An 18,130-nucleotide genomic window follows, 5' to 3' on the forward strand; every position below is an offset into this window, starting at 1 on the left:
CTTTGAGATGTTGCCAAAACTGTGCCAACAAAATTTCATAACAATTTTTAGTATTTCGTTAGGGCAGTAACGGCGCGTCCTGAAGGATCGTCCGTGTCATACAGCCGCGAAATAACGAGGAAATCTGAGGTGGGGATTGTCTGTATTGAACCTAACGTTGTTGCTGGTAACCGGTTAAACTGTTAGCTACAAGACGCGTTCGACCGATAGAAAAAGTATCAAGTAGGCTAATTAACGACCTTGTTTGACCTCTGGCTTTAATTAACACGACGCAAATTTTCCGAAGCTGAGAACCAAGCCGACGACAGGGCGGCTCGCGAAGATGTGTTACAAACGATGTGGAAATTTATGGCTCAGGAGACGAAGTGTAGGGTTAGGGGAAACAACAGTCTGAGGCCAGAGCGATCAGCCACCAACAGAAATGCAGCAACCCGAAAAAGATCAAGCCGAAAAACAGGTACCGGTAAAGGAAAGGTTCCGGTGGTCGAGCTTAAGGTTATTATTCTTGTAGTCCTTTGTTGTGGCAGCCTCTTTAGTAAAATTCTGCTATAAACTGCGGTTATTCATTGGGTTTGTTAGTTGCAGAGAAACACGTGCATATTGAATCTTGACTAGGTCTAATCTTAACGAGTGGTATGTGATATCAATAGACGATTATTTTAAATTATTAATATAAATAGTAAACATGAAAGCTTCATCAGATCTGTCCTCACATTTGATACTCACCCTACTAGTAGTAGGTCTGACTCATTTCGATTCAAATTGTGTACCTATCCTATCTTTTGAAAAGGCTAAAACCTCTTAACGCTAATCCACCTGCAATAGGCAGTAATTTAATTAACGTGTAAGCTATCCCTGTAGACGTTTCCTCATATATCAATGTAGAATATACGAGACCGTACATTGCATTATGTTAACATAAATATATAAGCAAACAAACAGGTGTTTACTGAAACGTGTATCGCATTATGTCACCGCTGTGTCCTTTCGTAGTTCATACTTAATTTACTTTGGATCTTTGTCGGAGTGACAAAGGGCGGCGTTATATTCGCCGAACTAGTTATGTTCTCGTTCATCGGATGTCATTTTGAAATCGGTTGGGCTTGATTCACCTGTCTCGAGTCCTGCTTGGCCGTTTTAAGCCCGAACTACGGCTGTCTGTCAGTTGACTTCGTTGCTCTCAATTGGTCCGTCTTAGTTAGTCAATACGCAATGGCTCCTAGTCACCTTTGAATAATGCAGGATGAAGACGACTCTGAAAATGAAGCCGAAATCTTTCCTCCCTGTTGTTGCTTGTTGTAATAGTTGTGACAGTATCATAGAAGAAGCAGTAGTTGAGAGTGAAATCAGTCGGGTAAGCAAGAAAGGGGATTCACTCAAGCGACCAACACGCCGTCCGCTGTGTTCGACCAATTGGCTGACCACTCGCTATTTCAACAACTTGGCCAGTGACACCGCTTGAATGGACAGAATGGCTGACTAAGCCCAACAAGCCCTCTTCGGCACATTACTACGCCGCCATCATTGCCACTGTCAGTAAGTACCACTATAGTACCATCATGGTACCACTACCTTTTCATTATCCTTTCGTCCGTCCACCCACTTGTGTCTCTTCCATGGATAGCAGTGAACTTGGATCGTTCTCGCTTCCCCGCGTATCGCAGTTATTGTTGGTGTAATTACAGCTGAAGCAGCCGATCTGATGTTGTTGCTGCCGCTCGATCCAGCACAGTACTCTTGTTGCTGTCTCAATGGCGACGGCAACAGAGAGCAGCTAGCCAGCCGCTGCTGGCCATTTGGTAGGGAATTACCTTTTTCCGGTTGCTTCGTAATATCTATTCACTTCATTTCAGTTCAGTGCCTTTTTCTTGAGCTATTTAGCTCGTCATCGTTTCGTCACCTCATCCTTCTTCTTCGTCGTCGTCGTCGTCGTCGTCATTGTTCTTTCTGTTCTCGTTTTGTTAATTTTTTTTTTACTTCTTTTACGCGTACACATTGTTCCCCATTGTTCATTCGTTGCTAACGAACAAATTCCACTCAAACACGTATATCGATATTGGCTGAAAAGCTGGTTATGGTAACGTTTGCTCGAAGAGTCTGGAACATTAGAAATAGGTAGTTGAAAAAATCTATCTGCGCCCATTGCCATTGCGGTAATGGCGGCACGATCACCGTAAGTTGAAATCGGAAGAGGAATGGAGCGTAGGAAGAATATCCATGGTATATTTTAAAACCTGACGTTTTCGCACGAGAAAAATTATAATTAGCCTCCATTAAAACTTACCTGTCATTTTGTTTATATGTGTAGAGGTTGAGCATTTGGATCGTAAACATGTGAGTGCCATTTCCATGTACGTAATAATAGTGTGCGAGAATTAAATAAGACATTGCTACCAAACGCTTAAATAGATTACACAGTTATTAATTAGTGCCTACGACAAAAATAAGTGGAGGGGAATAACATTTCAGCATCGCCTCTATTGTTGGCTCACCGATTGACTTTGAAGGCCAAAGGTGGTATTACCTGGACCCGCTCTATAATTACTTTCTTATTTGCTAATGATACCGTGTGTAGGTTTGCTAGAGCATAGGACATATATATGATCGTTTTTATTGTTTGACCGTCTATCAGGACATACGTGTCTAAATGTTTATAATACTTATCACATCGGTCATTTCTGCCCTGTCAGGAAAGAGTCGTACGTTTGCACGCACCGTTTTTGCCTGTTGTAAATTTCTTACGTTCATCTCTTCGTCTATGTAATAATAATCTTCATCTAACAAAACTGTTTAATTTTGTCTTTTGCAGGGTTCTGATCCGCGTGCAGCTACATGCCGCGGCAAGATGCAGTTCCGACGCTCTAAGCTTAACAAAGAGATCACCAAACAAATCCACATCCGTGATGGAGCTGAAAAGCTCTACAAGTACGTTATACGATATGCTCACGAGATACCAGGTTCTGATAACATTCACAGCTCGATAACATGTACCGAAAGCCGTTAAGGTGGACACTAAACACAGATATTCGTACATCATAAGTAGAATCATTTTACATTTGTCTATCGCATTTGGAAATTGTTGCCATTTATTGCCGTACATGCACGTACATGTAATAATGTTCGTGCACGCTCTCGTAATATAACAGCGACGGCATCGTCATGTATCTGTGGTGATTATGGCTAGAAAGGCTGCGAAGTTTTCATCCGAGAAATACGCAGTTGTAGTTCCGAAATTCCACAGCATTTCCCTGAAATTGAATCGTGCACTACTGAGAAGCCACTCAGAAGCAATCGCTGACTCAAACTGTTCCCGTTCAAAAAATCCCCTTATACTCAATGAGATTACATTTTAATCAATCGCACGACCAGTCAATGAGCCTGCCGCATCCATGTCTATCAGTTACATCCATTAAAAACTAGCGAGCAAGTCATCATAATACAAGCGAAGGGCCAGTTACGAAAGAGATGGGTCGAAACCGTGTCATTGAGTTAGTGGCTTCAGTAAAATATTGCATTACCTGGAGCCATAGGCTACATGCTTCAAATACAAAAAATACAATAAGCCATTGTACTTGTAGGTTTATCAGCAAAGTTTCTTGGTTTTCTTACGATTTCCTGTTGGCCTCGCTTGCGTTTGGAACGGCTATGCCTGATAGTAAATAAGGAGGCGACTGTATAGGTAAAAACTCGTTTCGCTGGTCATTATCATACTGCTAGTCGCTTCTTTCTGTCCACATGCTTTCACGTACGTTTATCTATGGAGCAGTATGAATGTAAATGTGCAGTGAACAAACGAGACAAACTGGGAAGCAGTCGTACGAACGGTGACGGTTCAGTGTAGCTGGAAACAACGACGGCTTGCCACGTTAAAATGTATGTTTCAACTAATGCGACGTTTGCCAGTTGTTCGAAGGAGACTGTGTCCTGGAAATGCATGGACATAAGTTAATCGGAGCAGCTCAAAGAACGACAAAAATGATGCTACCGCTTACGATGACTACGACGGCGGTCGCGTCTTCCATATTGATTATTGCTTGTTGGAGATAACGATAGTCATGGTTCCCAAGAAGGACTCGCGTCGCTATATGTAGCAAAACTAGTTCTTCCGGCCGCCTACTTGTTCTATTGCGGTCGCTGCGATTTAATAAATTGTGCGCAATTTAACGAGTCATACGATTAATTTTATGCGATTACACGAACTACAGTAGTGTATGATATATCCTATATACTTCGAAGGGCTATATAATAGTAGGGATTCTAGCTAAGGCAAATGAAAAAACAGCATAAAAATGAATTTAATCCACGACCACTTCCAGTTATCTCATCAATAATTTGGCACCTTCCACAACTTACTGAAGTTTTTCTGGGGTATTTAGTTAGGAGCACATAAGGAAGCGGTTTTGAGTGAGGCTACGGCCTAGTTAGGGTAAAGGAATAGCCTCAGCTTCAACTTGACTGATATTCGGGCCACAAACCAAAGTTAAGGATGGCTTCACTTTTGTGCATTGCTTGGCCGGTGCCGGCGGAATTACTCTGGATCAGCAACGCCGTTTTGCATATGTGCCCACCACGACTGACCGCGATCATGATACGTAGAGACCGTGAACGCATAACGTATGGTCCATATGCGCGTATACAGATATGCATGTACCCTATTAATATTATACTGCGGTGGGCTATATATTCTGTAGATATCGCTATATTTGCTATTGTTATTCCCACAATTTGTGTAGTTGAAGCTGCTAGGGCCGGATTTAAGACCGGTATATCCCACTACAACTAACAACATCGAAATATTGTATTGAAATAATGGTTAGCGCTCTTGCTACTAATATGACTATTATAATCAATACGTTTCTCCCAGGAACGGTCGAGCTTAGATACGGAGCCGACGTTCATTAGTCCGACAAATGATCTCTGTAGTATTTAAACTTGTGCCAGGAGCGACGGACGAACGCCCAGAACACGAACATATTCGACATATCTTTGCACAGCAGCGGTCTGCGTTGGCGAATCAATCTTCATATCGACCCATGTTCGGGTCGAAGACGTCCTACAGTAAGCCCTAAGTGAACCTCGGTCTTAGATCTCATTTGGCTTCGGTAGATGCGTTGTAATAAAAGGTCGAACACGTTCGAAGCTTCGTCGTCGATGTCGTGTCGCTGGTCGATAGCGTTTGGTTTTAGCCTCTGCTTGTTTATCGAGTCGCGTTACATGTGTAAGTAAGTACGTATGCTTGATTCTTTCTTCAAGCGAATAATGCAATCGTAGCTTTGTGCTGTGCGGAAGTAAGTCCATCTCCCACTCGGCCATTTTCTTCATTTAGTAGAAGTATATGATACGTTGTTGTTGTTACATGCACACGAGAGTAGTTATATGATGGCGATGTACAGCGCCTCCATGCGGTCCATTATCGCCACGACCGCTGTCATCACTGAACAACACAGAGAGCTCTTCTATTACTACTACTGCTGCTGCTGCTGTTTCTTCTTCTTCTTCGCAAACTATTAGTACAATTGGCACTGTACAGCTAATATCGTGTGAAGATTCACGACGTTAAGCCACCAGCGATCACGGAAGGCCACGCACTTACGGATTCATGGAATGGCTACACTGTAAGACGCACTACGATTATCGTAATTATCATATTTAACGCTATTATCTGTTAACAGCAGCAGTAGTTAGAAGAACAGTAATTCGTCTGCTTGTGTCGGAGCGCTAAGAAAGCGCTCGGGATCGTTTAGTGGTTCTTCAAAGGCGCATAAACAGTTCTGGAAATATTGGCCGTCAACGTCGTTAGCGTTATCGTCATTTTTGTTGTTGTAGTGTTATCTTTTCCAAAATCGTAGCTGCGATTGTTTCAGGGGTTTCCGCAACGGATTAATCCGCCATCGCTAGAATTCATTGGAGGACCCCTCGTGCAGTTTGCAGTTGATCTCACCTTGTTTATCAGACAAACGAAGAACGGCTCAACTAAAGTCCTTTCTCTCGCTCCGTCGGAGGCACTTCCTTTTGCCTGTTGTATTTAATCCTGCGTCTCATGTCCGTCCACTTATCTAAGCATATAAAGCTGCACGTCCATTAGGACCAACAAATGCCGTTTCGGCGTGGGCACGTTGTCAGAGCGCCTTGCCAGCAACGACGGCTGGCCGCTCTCGCTCTTGCCGCCGCAGTTAACAGCTGTTGACCGCACTCTCGACGGCAAGTATGGCGATGACTTCTAGATAAAATTCTTTAGTAAATTCTCAGATATTTATCTCTCTCTCTCTCTCTCTCTGCATTTGGCGTTTATTGGGTTAATTCATGGGCGGGACAATCAGGCACACTACGTGCGGTTTTAGCTAGCTCTCGTGACAACTGCCATATGACTGCACTGGCAATGGTGGTACCTATTGTAACAATGGTACTAGAGGGAGTGCTATGAACGTATGGTAGTCGACACAAAAGCACAAAGCAGGATTTCGTCCACGCGCGGTCAATTCGAATACACAACAGCAGCAACAGTAGCAAGAACAACAAGAACAAGTATAACAACAACAACAACAACAACAACGAGAACGACGACGACGACGACGACAACAACAACCAGAACGAAAACAACAAGAATAAGAAGAACAAGAAGAAGAGGAACAAGAACAAAAACAAGAACAAGAACAACTCACATAAATAGAAAGATACACAGAAAGTCGATATAAACGGACATTCAAAACAACAATCTAAAGTCGCTGTTGAAGTTATTGCGATGACTATTAGGGCAGCTGTGAATAGAGTCCTGCGGGGCAGTCAGAAAAAAAGGAGGAAAGTAGGGGAAGTAAAAAGACATGAGAGAACGCAGAAGCAGTAGCCCTCGCACGTTGTTTTCGAAAGTACAACTGCTTCGCTAGCAACGGCTGTAACAGCCGCAACAGAATGAACACCTGCGTCAATGACAAAAAGCAGAAGGCAATCGTCATTCCGTTGCCACAATAACAACCTGGCAAATAGCAAACAATTGCATGCGCTTTTGTGGCGGACTTTTTTTATGACGAGAAGCGAAAATTGCCAAAAAAAACCTCTCGACTGCCGACGATCGTCGACACATTTATCAAGTCGAAGAATGATATATTGGTAATAATTATGTTATTGTACACTATAGCAAGCGATGAACGATCGATATGAGTGAAGGAGCTGTATGGCAGTTGGCGGGTCATGAACGCCATCATCTGTTTTAGGGCTGTCGACTTTGACCGCTTCTCTATATATGATACCAGTACTTATCTTCACATGTATGATTGCTACTTTGTACAATCAAATTTGATTTTTTCTGCACAGCGAAAATACAACCAGTAGAAACAAGCGAAAATATTTATCGTGCTTCATATAGACGAAGCAATCCCAACGGCGATACAAAACGAGTGCGTTACTTCTATCCGAGATTCGTCTATGACTGAGTTTTTGCTAATCTTATTTAGGTGCACCCGTATGCTTTGTGTCAAGAACATGGTATCTGACAGAATCGTGTCATTTGCCGACTTCCTGCGTTCACGCGGCAATCCCTTCGTTTACATAAATCTGCCCGTGACACGTGTACACAAACATCTGTGTATTCGAAGATATATGAGCGCCATGTGGCCGGCGAACGAGTCAATATTGTCAGGCCCTGCGTCACATTCACACACATTCATTCATCCACTTAAACATTCAATCCACCATCCATCCATCGATTACCCCCTTAAGATCGTTACATTGAAGTTGTTTCGTGATCCCCTCCTACTGCAATACAACTCCTCTTATAACACTGCTACGAGTGAACGTAATTAGGTCGTGAACATTGTTATTGTGATCAGGGCTGACAGCTTACGTGCGACAATGATCTGCTTCTATCGACTGATCGCTATTAATCGATCGTTTCAGCTCGCCGCTGTCGTACATCGTTGTCCGCGTCTATTTCGTCGCCAAACGCGCCTCTGCCTGCGCAAAAGTCAAGGCGGAAACGGCCAGCGTTTCTGTCGACGCGCAGCTGGCCCTTAGTCGTCTTCCCTCTACGACACGCGACTTGTTTCGCTGCAACTTGACGACAGAAGAGTAATCGAGCGACACGTTGATCAACGACGTTGACGCGTCGCCTTTTCCTGTTGGTGGTTAATGGTCTTATCGGTAGTAGTGCTAATAGTTCGGACTGCATCGGATTGCGATTGCTGTATATGAATATAGAGGCAAAACTGGCAACGTTGTGCAGCCGCGACGACGATCGATGCGCTTTGCGCGACATAGACAGTACTGCAAAAGTAAGCTTCCTCGCGACTCGCGAAAAAGTCCTTCAAACGGTGCTTCAGTCCTGTGTGAGGTTTAACTGCTCGCTAAACTGAGTTGGCATCGATCATAACGATGTGGCTACATGCGTACACATATAGCGAGCGGCCTGTCAGTTGAGCGCGTCAATCTTGATCTGCCCTGTCTGAGTTGGGCCTGATGTCGGTAATGGTGACGGCTGCGAAAAGAAAGCAGGAGAGACAGTAACACTGCAGGCTGCACCAGATCTGGCGGCAGAGACACCTTATAGATTGATAGGCGACAAATGCGCTTTTTCCCAGCGAGCTCTTGCTATAGCCAGTGGTCGATTTGTTGCCTGTGCCGTTAGATATGCCACCACAGTTATCGCTGCGAGCTAAACACAAGCAAAGAAATAGCGTACGTACACTCGTGATATATAACTGCGAACAATTGCAACGCTAACGGTTTCGGCCACAATAGTCAACGGTCGTCAAGAACGGCAGCAAGAACTTTTTGATAGGCATTACCACTGGCGCCAAACATCGATGATAGCGATATAACGCTGCAATCAGGCCATCGTCGCTGCTTGTTAGTAGTTAACCTACAAAACTTATCTCAGGGAAAAATCCAAATCGACCGGAAGTATGAGCGTCAGTCGTTGTAAACAAAACCGGTGCTTTTGTTAAGCCAGCAAAGCTATTAGCACTAATAGATGGCTATTGGCAAAAATTCAGCTTCATTCTCCTAACGTTAGAAGCGGCGCTGTTTCAATAACAGATGCACGATTTTTGTAATCAATACAATAACTTGTTGTGAGCATTTTGTTGTTCTATAATAATCCGGTCAATATTGCTTATTTACTATACTAAAGAAGTTGAACTGTAAATCTCTGAATGATTCCACTATGCTCTTATATATCGTTATACTGAAAGTGATCGATGTAATGATGGGACTAAATGTGAATATTTCGCTGCAGTAGAGTAAATCCGTGGCAGCCCTTAATGCCCTGGGATGACTAGTTGCGCCTAGGCCTGTGGCTAACCAATAGCTGTTGTGAAGCTTTGAAGACATTAGCAGTTCTACATATATAGTGAAAGCGTACAAATACAAGCCGGCCACTTACTATTGTGGCGGCATTACGTTTTGACGGTAGTGGCCGTTGTTGTAGGGACTGTTGTGGCGTTGCTGATCATATGAACGCAACAATGTTCCTGTTGGCGAAGGCACTTGAAGGCTCATACGGTTTATACAAATCATCATACCAACAGCAACGGCAGAAGTAGTTGCTAACGGGATCAATAGCAGTGGATACTTCCGTCACCTGAAACAACAGATCCATCGCCGCGCACAACCAAATACGCGTTAGCTTTTTATCTGCTCGGCGTGCTGATGCTGCTATGACAGTAGTAAACCCTACGCTGATTACCGCCGGTTAGAGCCTATTCACCAATTATCGGCCTATTTAATTACTTTGTCGTCCGCGCGTTCTGTCGTGCTTTCGATGGTTTTGTATAGTTTTGGTACCTTCATCGGAGTTTTGGTGTGTGTGTGTGTGTGTTGTAGGCATTTTTTCTGAGTGCAGACGAGCGCGCTACAGCGGGCGGTTTCGCCAGCAACCGAGATAAACATCAGTCCATCAGCAAAATGGAGAAGAAAACATAGACTCGAGGATTTGCCTAAACGGCAACTTTATACGCATAGCGTTAAATGTGTATATATGTAGATATATGTGTATGCGTGTGTTTGTATTTAGATGGACAAAACAAGCTCTGCTAACTGCAAGAAGCAATTAGTAAAGCTGTGGTAAGGCAGGGCAAAGGTCAAGGCAGGCCAGGGATGCTTGTGGTTTTGGCGATGCTGATGATAATACATTTGTTATTCGATTATTTTTTTTCTATTTTCTGCAAGACTACTGTTAGTTATGTGCTAATGTGCCGCGGGCTCTGCCCGAAGCGAAAATTGCTATGGTTACTGAGTGTTGTTTACTGCCCCCGCAAAAATGGGTAGCATTGTCAACAGGGATGACAGCGGAAAGAATTGTTCTGATTCTGTGACAGCCAGCAATGATCGGTTCTGCTCACACGCCCTCTGCTGTGACTGACGAAACTACAAGATGCTAAAAGGAAGACTCCGTTATTATTACTATAGATGTGAGACTTATAATAATTCTTATTGAAGTTAGGCGCTTTTCTTTTAGGATAGTTGTTGCTAGAATGACTGTCATTTTAATTAAACATAACGATTCACCTGTACACAGACACATATGTATAGGATTTATGGTTATGTAGAGTGTCGATCGGACGTTAACGATGCTAACAGCTCATTACATTCGCCTTGGTCGTGTTTGTGTTACTATCTGCAGAGCAACTACTAATAAGAAGTTAAAAGAAACGGTAGCGCTAGAGCTCAGCTTTCTCAACTCTAATCTGCAACTACTTAAGGAGCAGCTGGCCGAGCTCAACAGTTCTGTACAGATGTATCAGAATGAAAAGTAAGTGTACTACCCCCACTTCATGTTACTATGCCAATATCCGAGTAATGCATAAGGCACTCGAATAAACTAACTCTCAAAATCAATATAATTGTAAAAACATTTAATTTAGATTGAAGTGAACGCATCAATGAAAAGGAGCGAACTCATTTAATGTTAGTCTATATTTTCGCCTTGTTCCATCTTTGTAGTCAATCACAGATCGTGCCTATGATTCCACTTGGTCTGAAGGAAACCAAAGACATGGATTTTACACACGCGTTTTCGGATTTCATCGCCGAACACTACGGAGAGGAGCTACATTCGTTCGCTGACGCCATCTGCGAATTTCAGGCTATCCGACAAGCAGCTCGTACACCAAGCCGCAATCAGGCCGGGGTTCAGCTCCTGTTTGAATATTATAATCTGCTATACTTCGTTGATCGGCGCTTTTTCCACCCAAAGAGCTCGAACGTGTACTTCGAATGGTTCGACTCGCTCACCGGAGTGCCATCTACGCAAAAGACGGTTGCCTTCGAAAAAGCGTCCGTTCTATTTAACATCGCAGCGTTATATACGCAGATTGGCGCTAAGCAAGACCGATCCAAACATACCGGAATCGACGCAGCTGTCGACTCGTTCCTTCGGGCGGCCGGAATGTTCTGCTACATTCGCGATAACTTCAGTAAGCCGCCATCCATGGACCTCAATCTAAGTACTCTCGAATGCCTGTCAAATATCATGTTAGCCCAGGCTCGCGAGTGCTTATTTGAAAAGCTTGTCTTGAGTGAACCCAAAGGTCTACTACAATTGGTTGAGGTAGGACAGGAGGCGGCCGAGGTAGCCGAAGTGTACGCCCATGTCCATAAGCTGCTGATTGACCCTCCAATTAAAGATTATTTGCCTTATTCGTGGGTCAGCCTGCTATCGGTTAAAGCTGAACATTATCGGGCGCTTGCACATTTTTATGTGGCATGCGGCCTTCTCGAGCATAAGGGCGAGTTGACCGAGGCGCACCGTAGGACTATTGAATATGTCCACGTAACAGACCAAGACGACACGTCTCGCATTGACATCCGGGTGCCCCGTGCGTCCGATGAGCGCGTCCAGTTGGCTAAGGCGCATCTGCATGAATCGCTGCTTCTGCACGAGGAAGCTTTGCGACTTCACCGCATGTGCCGTCAGCTTCGTCACGTCGACAATCTTCAGGCGAGATTGAGACTCGACCATGAAATAGCCATCGACAAATACGCCCAAATTGAGCAAGAGGACGACTTTAACCAGGTTCTGGACCCGCCTCATATTCAACGTAAGTTTGTTATGACTGATATATATATATATATATATATATATTTCTACCTAGTCTTCTGTGTTAGCTTGAGATAAGTTTTATAATGACGCCATCTATCGAACATTGTTAGCATGCGACTTCTATTAAAAACTTTGCTTTTTTCTACAGCCTCAACAAAGTATCAGTTGACGCTTACTCCACCCGACTTTTCTGCCTACAAAGTGAAGGACCCATTTCACGCGTTAGGACCAATCAGCGTATTCAGTGCGCGCAATCAGTGGACTTCAGTTCGTAAGGCTCACATGAAACGTGAGAAAAACGAAACATTTGGCTTTAGCGTCAAAGGCGATTCGCCCACAGTCGTCGCCGGTGTGGAGCCTTGCTCCCTAGCCGAGGTAGGTCCTGGTTAGGATATGTCACTGCTTTTGCATTTCTGGCATTACTAGCACTTCCGATATCTCTATGCATGCACGTATTAAAGTAAAGAGTAAAACCAATCTTATTTTATAATTCTTAATATTTTATGAAAAAAGTAAGCCGAATAAAAACAAAAAATACACGTACCCTTGAATAAATGATTAATTCAATTTGCTCCGCTATATTTTTTTAGTTGTCTGGCGTTAAAGAGGGTGATCTAATCGTGGGTATTGGTGATCGCGACACAAAGTGGTCAACTCACGAAGAAGTTGTCGATATTATCCGAGACGCAGGCGACGAGATTACTATTAATATAGTCACACCGATCACATCCGATCAGCAGCGATCGCTACTTGAAGGCTCGTTAACATCACCGCGGCGTAGTTCGTCGCAGAGCCCTACGGCTTCGGTCTCCTCTGGAGTGTCTTCTACTGGCTCCAGCCGTCTTCAATCACCGAATGGGTCAATCACAAGTGGCAAGGGTCACCGCAAATCCTCGTCATGGAACATATTCAAACGAAAGGGGTCGACCAGGAGCTCATCTCCATTAAAGGATGACTCGCTGATCATCGCTTCATAAACAACGCTGAACGAAACCTCCATATACAAACATATACCATTACATGCATATACAAACGAAACAACCTTAAGTTGTCAATCATCATGAAACTTACAATTGTTTCTCACAATTTGCCTCGATCATGCTGATGACACACATATACACACATCGGAGATAAAGCCAATTTAACTGATACGATCCTGATACTGGACCAACCTACTTCATAGTGCTATAGGTTGATCAATAGTTCCTCGGCACCAGCGCCACTCTAGTAAGCAGCTGCCTATCATCCCTGCGTGTGTGGCCTTCCTGAACGGTGACACCGTCGCTTCGGGGGAACAAGGCTGTCTCGTTTCCTTAATAGACACATTTGTAAAATACCAGCTCAATGGTCGAGGCAAGTTGAGATGGTTAACTTGCGAGTGTCTCGAATGCTCTCTTATTATATTTGAGCAGTAGGTAAATAAGCATATATGACATTAAATAAGGAGAGATGCCTTCGGTCCGCACAGAGAAGTCCTGCCCGTCGCATTGTAAATAGTTCAAGTGTCAAAGCAGTCCAGACGAGGCGAGAAGGGACAAAAACTTTCAGTGCTAGTGCAATGTATATATACAAGGAGAGAAAGATACGGACAACGATAGAAGCAAATGGTAGAAATCGTACGAAAGAAGAAACGCCTGTAACGACAGGACGATATATAGGAACAGAAAAGAAAGATAAAGCAAGTTAATTGCTAGCAGGAGTATCGTGGCCGATTGCCGCGAAATTATTACGTAATAAAACTTTTATCACTAATGGTATGGTTCATATATAGTATTTGTAAGCTGAAGCCACAAACGAGGCTAAAAAGGAAGTTATGTACTAGAAAGCTATATGCTTCGATAATCTTTGACATCTTGTTTAGAACCTACGTAACGGTATGATGGTAATCGTATGAGCTGCAATGCGTGACACTGACTTGAAAACGGTATGAGGACCGAGACGGATAAACAACAAGTAAAGATTATGGAAGATGAGGACTTGCAGATTACTTCGTAGCCTCGATGAGCGAAAGTGGCAAAAAGAATGACGTAGCTATTTATCGGACCCCCGGTGGGCGATATTTCACAAACTGTTTTCAGAACATATCATTCATACTAATGATAGTAACTGCGAGTGTCAGAATACGAACAGCACCGAATAGTGCCCAGAAAAATAAGAAGTGATGAAACAACAGCAACAACAAGCTGCTTTCAATAAATGAAGATAACGTGTTTCTTTATATCTGATGCTTCTTTTATTCTTCTTGTAGTCGCCTTTAAAGACTATAGCGCTAGTAGGTAATGGAAGTTATCGCTCGTAAAGTGAAGAACAGCTAGGGGGAAGGGTGTCTCTGACAAGTTCAAAAGGCTCTTTTGGGGTCTTTTGAATAGCTTATAGATTTTTGCATCTTCATTTGCAGTTCAGCATACGATAGAGTGGAAAACGATAATAATTATTTAGTTAATGTAATCCTATGAGAACAGTCATATTTAAAAAAAAAAATTATTTCTCTATAGCGAACTCATTTTTAGCAATATTAGACGTAACAATTACTTCAGTGATGCGAAATTTATTTTGGATTTTTCTAGTAAATGATCAGTGGCAGAAAAAATGTTCATACAGGATTAATACGGCTCTTCGATGTGAGGCTAGTATATTTTCACTATATGTAAGAGCTAACTTGCTCTACCAGAGAAAAATAATACTATTTATTGATAACTATATGCCAATAGAAAATGAATAAAAAAATCTTCACTTTTAGAAACTTAAGGAGTGCTAGCTTACTAATAGCCCCACTCCTCCTGTGTTATTTAATTATAACTATAAATTATATATAATTATAACAGCAATATATATATATTGCTATTATAATTACATATATTTATATGTATATATATGTAGCAATTATAACAGCAGCGGTTCTTTTCAGCTGAAAACGTCACAGGCTCTGAATCTGTGCTTGTTCATAACTCGTATCTCATCAAGATGAGTGATGAAGTGTTTGTAGAAGACTTACCTGTTGAGTATATTTTCTACTTGGGAGTGTTCCTATTTGACGAACTTGACGCAATGTTTTACGCTTAAACTATATACGAAAAATATCTGGATTATATGTATAGTATAGCTGAAATAGCTCTTTTAGATGTTGATTTCTCTATTTCTTAGCTACTTAATATGATTGATGTCTTTTTTTATCGATTAAGCTGCTATCAGCTTTAAGCCATCGCTTTTTTCTCGTCTTATGAACCGTTGAATCATATGAGAATAAATTATGTCGTTAACTCCACGAAAAGGTCGCGTATTAAGCAGGGCATCATCTGAACTATTAGATGAAAAACGGTGCGAGCATTACGACCACACCGACAAATAAAGACGCCTACGAACCTTTACTGTTTTTTGTGAATGCTAAAACCTATCAGTACTTCTGCCCAGGGTTCTGTCGCCTTACAGAATAAATAGTGTTGGTAGAGTTAAATTCAAGAGCGAGATAACTAACTGCTTATAGGAAAATAATTTTCAAATATTCTTCCTGTTTCTTGAATACTCATTGTTAAACCCTCTTCTCGAAAAAAAAAAAAAAAAAAACGGTAGTCATATTAAAAATATTGCCGCGCCGTCTTTGAGTGTTCGAGTTTTATGTGGCGCGAAAGTAGGCATCTACACAGCCATTGCTCCATACGTATCATATGCAACTATGTCTCAGAGGTTGCATCGTAAATGAGAGGAGAGGCAAGGCAAACACTGAGTCTTTTTGCTTAAAATAGTAAATGTCCGGTTATGGTAATCTATTTAAGTGTAAAAAAGTTAATCTACCCTTTGATTTGGTTGTCTTAAAATCAGCCTAAAGTCTAATAATCTCATTTAGAAGGGCTATAATTGATGTAATCTTGTGTCATTCGACTGTGATTCAATTTTTTTAAACGTGTTCAACGACGAAATCTGAAGTGCTTATTACTTTTTGATAAAGCTATTCGGAATCTTTCTCTCTCTTTACATGACATGCAGAAAATGAGATAAGTACAAAAAAGCGGATGAATTTTTCTACAAAGCAAACACATCCAGGCCTTACGGGGTAGGCCGCTAACACCTACAAAATGAACATTTCCTGAAAACATACTGGAACAAACTTTTCAGTAACTTCGATACTTTACAAAAACTAAAATCAGGCTTATTTTTTTTATTACCAATTTGTAAATATTATTAAGGTTTTGACATTGAGGGCTATATTTGAAGCCTTTTGTCTTGTTAGCTGCACAACAAACAAGCCCAAGCAAAGAGAATATGATTCATGGCCGCGATAAATAAACTTCATGTATCAACTATAAATTAGCATTAAGTTACAAGGCACGGCTGAGGTGCTACGTATGTATACATTAATTAATGTGCGCGGGATACAGCACGCCAAATTGTATTTTATCTGGCAAAGCATGTTTAATGTAGTAGATCAGGACCAGATTGCAGTGGAAGAAGAATAGCTAATCGTTAGGAAAAAAAGCAGGCTCACAGTGAACGTAGAATTAAACCGGTCGAAAGGGAAAGATTTGTTGACTCCTACTCATCTGCAAATGATACGCCAACTGCAGCGATGTAATATTTCTTTAACACTACAGTAGGATACTTCAGCACAGACTATCGCTGCATGTAGGAGTTACAATTTCGTAGAATATACTTTTGAATGCACAGTTTCTAAATTCACATTTGTTATTTAAAACATAATTAACTAAGACTGGGATTACAACAATTTGGGCAATTTATACACCGATCTTTTTGCGACATACACACACATGCATAACATGCATAAATATGAAAGACATTTCCGAAACCGATACGCCGGCATCTTAGGGTAGGCTTATCGATTGCGAACAAGGGTAGCAAATAAACCCGCACGATTGTGCATTTGAATTCACTCAACAGAAAAATAAATATACAGATATTTGAAAAACTGGAACCTGTAGCACTTACGAGATTCAATGTAAATAAACTATGTTAGGGATTATTTCAGTACGGCAAAGCACGCTAGTTAATGAAACCCGTACGACGTGTTTCCACATAAACAACTATTAACTAATTAATTATATTAATAATAACATTTTTAATTTACCCTCCTTTTACGGTCCACTTGCTTTTCCCAAAGTGTAAATTCTTATTTTTTTCCTTGGACCTCTTGCAACCTGGTTGCGGAATATATATCAAAAATCGCTCCATCCCAAGGCAAATAACCAATGTATTTCGCGCACTTAAAGAGCCATGCCTTATAATATCGGACATCTCTGCTCCTTTATCCATTCACAACATTTCTCATGTTTCAATGTTCATTTTCATTCGACAGGGTTAACATGTGAACTTTGTCACGCTTTGGCTCGTAGACGATACCTTGCCATAGTGAGATTACGTATTCTCGCTTCTTGAAACGTATTCGAAATTCAGCTGTCGATTTTGGCAAGAGAAAACGATGTTTCATTCGGTAATTTCGAAATTAGGATACAAAAATCATGTCCAGAAATATTCGTCCGTCATATATTCGGGAAGATCAGGGAGATATCTCTGAGAGAACCGCGCCCTTTTTGGTGTCAAGGGAGTTCTCGGAGGAGAAAAGTGAATACGGTAAAAGAAAGACCCGTCGATATCCATACCAGCCGGAAAATGCAGAGGACTCATTGGCGTTCCATGCAAAACGTTGCTCTGTCCTGATCGTTGCAGGCTTGGTGAGTGGCGTGAGATACGTTGTTATTAAGGCTGAGAATTTGTATGAGTCGTTGAAACGGTATTGCGCAAAGTCTTCAAAGCTAAAAAAGGTCAAAAATGCTTGTGGCAAGGCCCATCGTGCTATCAAAAAACAGCTTCAAACACCGTCCTCGCTGTACGACTATACTTTATCGCCGACATCGGAAGGTGCGTCGAGCTTGTGCTTTAGTGCAGAAGAACTTGACCAGAGCAGTGAATCATTTAGTGAACGATGGGTAAAAAATAAAAATACTGCGTGCCATGCGAGGCTACACATTCGCTGGGTTCCTGATGTCCATTCGGACGACGGGTCGAGCCATAGCGATAATTTGTCATTCCGCGAACTTGTTAGAACTATCCAGCGCGCAAAGTTCCAAGTTGAACAACCTGCCA

At 42.1% G+C, this 18,130-nt stretch overlaps 1 protein-coding gene across 7 annotated transcripts in view; it reads left to right on the forward strand.

Moving 5' to 3' along the window:
• The window catches only part of Rhp (GTP-Rho-binding protein rhophilin), a 151,587-nt gene extending 137,333 nt beyond the window's left edge, over positions 1-14,254 (forward strand). For 6 of the 7 annotated variants that reach the window (XM_022851479.2, XM_086972729.1, XM_086972731.1 and 3 more), the window contains 5 exons: positions 2,810-2,925; positions 10,616-10,744; positions 10,936-12,032; positions 12,183-12,409; positions 12,625-14,254. In XM_022851479.2, the coding sequence (XP_022707214.1) occupies positions 2,810-2,925; positions 10,616-10,744; positions 10,936-12,032; positions 12,183-12,409; positions 12,625-13,011 (1,956 nt within the window). In that variant the 3' untranslated portion in view covers positions 13,012-14,254. Of the gene's footprint in view, positions 1-866; positions 1,537-2,809; positions 2,926-10,615; positions 10,745-10,935; positions 12,033-12,182; positions 12,410-12,624 lie in introns of those variants that run through there. The other variant, XM_022851483.2, reaches the window with a different exon arrangement.
• Positions 14,255-18,130: the final 3,876 nt, after the last annotated feature.

Source organism: Varroa jacobsoni, unplaced genomic scaffold, assembly GCF_002532875.2.
Source record: "Varroa jacobsoni isolate VJ856 unplaced genomic scaffold, vjacob_1.0 contig00230, whole genome shotgun sequence".
Classification (NCBI taxonomy): Eukaryota; Metazoa; Arthropoda; class Arachnida; order Mesostigmata; family Varroidae; genus Varroa; species Varroa jacobsoni.